Source organism: Penaeus japonicus, unplaced genomic scaffold, assembly GCF_977035675.1.
Source record: "Penaeus japonicus unplaced genomic scaffold, GWHDUDI00000001_assembly GWHDUDI00000012, whole genome shotgun sequence".
Classification (NCBI taxonomy): domain Eukaryota; kingdom Metazoa; phylum Arthropoda; class Malacostraca; order Decapoda; family Penaeidae; genus Penaeus; species Penaeus japonicus.
The window spans coordinates 19,600,076-19,602,575 of NW_028234414.1; the positions used below are offsets into that span (position 1 = coordinate 19,600,076).

Here is a 2,500-nt window from a genome sequence, read left to right on the forward strand (position 1 = left end):
TAGATAGATAGATAAATAGAGAGAGAGAGAGAGAGAGAGAGAGAGAGAGAGAGAGAGAGAGAGAGAGGATAAGATAGAGTGTAAAGAAGATTTTTTTTTTTCCCAAACATGATTTTGAGACTACATATGTATACACGTTTTTTCTCAATCAAACTTTGACTCAGTTTTATTTCAACATGACCATTGGAAGGAATAAAGATGGAAGAGGTCCATAAAACAACTTCGATAATTGCATTTTTGAGGTTAGCATACTTTTGGAACAAAGTTGCAAACTTCAAAATACAAAGTAAAAGAAGCTTGAAAATGGGGTTTGTATATAATGGAAGCTGTCAATCGGAAATAAGATTTTTTATGGAGGTTGATCCGCTAATGAAAAGAGTAATACTTATATCTTTTTATTACTTGCGTTCAGTATTAAAAATCTATTATTTATAATGTCAACAGGAGTTCCAGTGAAATGTATTGAATATAAAAGATCAAGCCTTATATACCTTTAGAAGTACATACATATTTACCTGTGCGTATTTATTGACACATCTTGATTGCATTGAAGGCTGATCATGTTGCCCTTTATAATCACATTCCTATTATATATCACATACTGTTATGTAATCACATTCTGCTATATATATACTATTAGACGTATATTGTTAATAACCATGAATACAGATCTCCTTGTGATAACTCGCCAGAATTATATATTCTATATTGTTTCCTTATTTAAAATCACTTATTCTAAAATTTGGTTCACGTTTAATACAAACATGATTTTACTTAATCTGACTTCCTCTACAAATTGAATAAGATCTTTCTATTTTTCCTATTTTTTCCTACAAATGAATTAATATTAGAATGAAAGCATGATTTCGTAAGAATGAAATTACAGCATGAAAAGAAAGTTCTCACGCTACTAGCCCGCTACAATATGAACATACGCGCTTTTAATCAATCTCTTTTCTGACACTTCCGGTCTCTTCTCAAGCGCCCTCCGTCTCTTCCTGTCTCTGCCGACGAGACATTTTCCTGCGTGCTTTCCGACTCTGCTTTCGGCGTTGCTTTCGCGTGGCTTTTCTTTCCTGGTTTACCTTCCTTTGGGGAAGAGGAGAAACAAGAGGATTTGCATTATTGCTTTCTTTGTGAATGTGTCTTTTGTTTGCTTTGTTTGTTTGCTTTTTTGCTTGCTTCTTTGTTTGCTTCGTTGTTTGTTTGTGTGTGTGTGTGTGTGTGTGTGTGTGTGTGTGTGTGTGTGTGTGTGTGTGTGTGTGTGTGTGTGTGTGTGTGTGTGTGTGTGTGTGTGTGTGTGTGTGTGTGTGTGTGTGTGTGTGAGTGAGTAAGTGAGAGAGATGAGAGTGATGTGTGAGAGTGAGAGAGAAGTGTGAGAGTGAGTAAGTGAGAAGAAAGGGAGAGAAATAGAGAGAGAATGAGTGAGAGTGAGAGAGTGAGAATGAAAGAGAGAAGAGAAGAAGAAATAGAGTGAGAGTGAGAGTATGTGATAGAGAGAGAGAGAGAGAGAGAGAGAGAGAGAGAGAGAGAGAGAGAGAGAGTGAGGGAGTGTGAGTGAAAGAGAGCTAAAGAGAGAGAGAGAGAGAGAGAGAGAGAGAGAGAGAGAGAGAGAGAGAGAGAGAGAGAGAGAGAGAGAGAGAGAGAGAGAGAGAGATAGAGATAGATAGATAGATAGATAGACTGATAGCGAGAGTTAGAGATCGAGAGGGAGCGATAGGGAAAGAGAGTGAGTGAGAGTGTGAGCGAGAGTGAGTGATGTAACAGACCGACAGACCGACACAGAGAAAGTTAGAGTGGGCGATAGATAGACAAACAAATAGATAAATATATATATAAATAGTTAGGGAGATTAGATGTAGATGTGTATGTGTGTATATACGTACCTTTGTGTGTATGTGTGCTGCATGTATGTAGACTACATATGTATGTACTCAGGAGTGTTCTTCTTATTATTAGTGGTACTAGCAGACGTAGTAGTAGTAGTAGAAGTACTACTACTACTATCGCTATTATCATTATCATTATTATTATTGTCATTATCATTATTATTATCATTATCATCACTATTATCATTATTACTACTATGATCATTAACCCATCATTATCAATTTATAAATTGATTTTTTTCTTCTCTTTTTTGGGAGGGGAATGGTGGTTGGGGGGTTGGGGGACACATGAATATACTCACCATATTGCCTGAGTGAACGTGTTGCAACATTCAGTGAAGCGCCTTTGACACGTGTCTTCGTCGATGCTAAATTTGTAGGCGGCGAATGTATACACAACATCTTCGGGTGAGTCGCAGGGTTGAGCTGTGGGCGGAATGTGTGCAGTTATTGGAGTGGGCGGTCGTGTGTTGGTCGGTCTTTATCGGCCTCTTGTTCTTGGTCTCTGTGTCTCTTTCTTTCTCTCTCTCTCTCTCTCTCCCTCTTTCCCTTGATCCTTCTCTCTCTCTCTCTCTCTCTCTCTCTCTCTCTCTCTCTCTCTCTCTCTCTCT

General features: G+C 38.1%; 1 protein-coding gene across 1 annotated transcript in view; it reads right to left on the minus strand.

Moving 5' to 3' along the window:
- Nucleotides 1-381: 381 nt before the first annotated feature.
- LOC122245029 (uncharacterized) overlaps nt 382-2,500 on the minus strand; it is a 28,004-nt gene continuing 25,885 nt past the window's right edge. The window contains exons 14-15 of the mRNA XM_086542596.1: nt 2,192-2,315; nt 382-1,089 (exon numbers count right to left, since the gene is read on the minus strand). Of these exons, the coding sequence (XP_086398722.1) occupies nt 978-1,089; nt 2,192-2,315 (236 nt within the window). The 3' untranslated portion in view covers nt 382-977. The remainder of the gene's footprint in view (nt 1,090-2,191; nt 2,316-2,500) is intronic.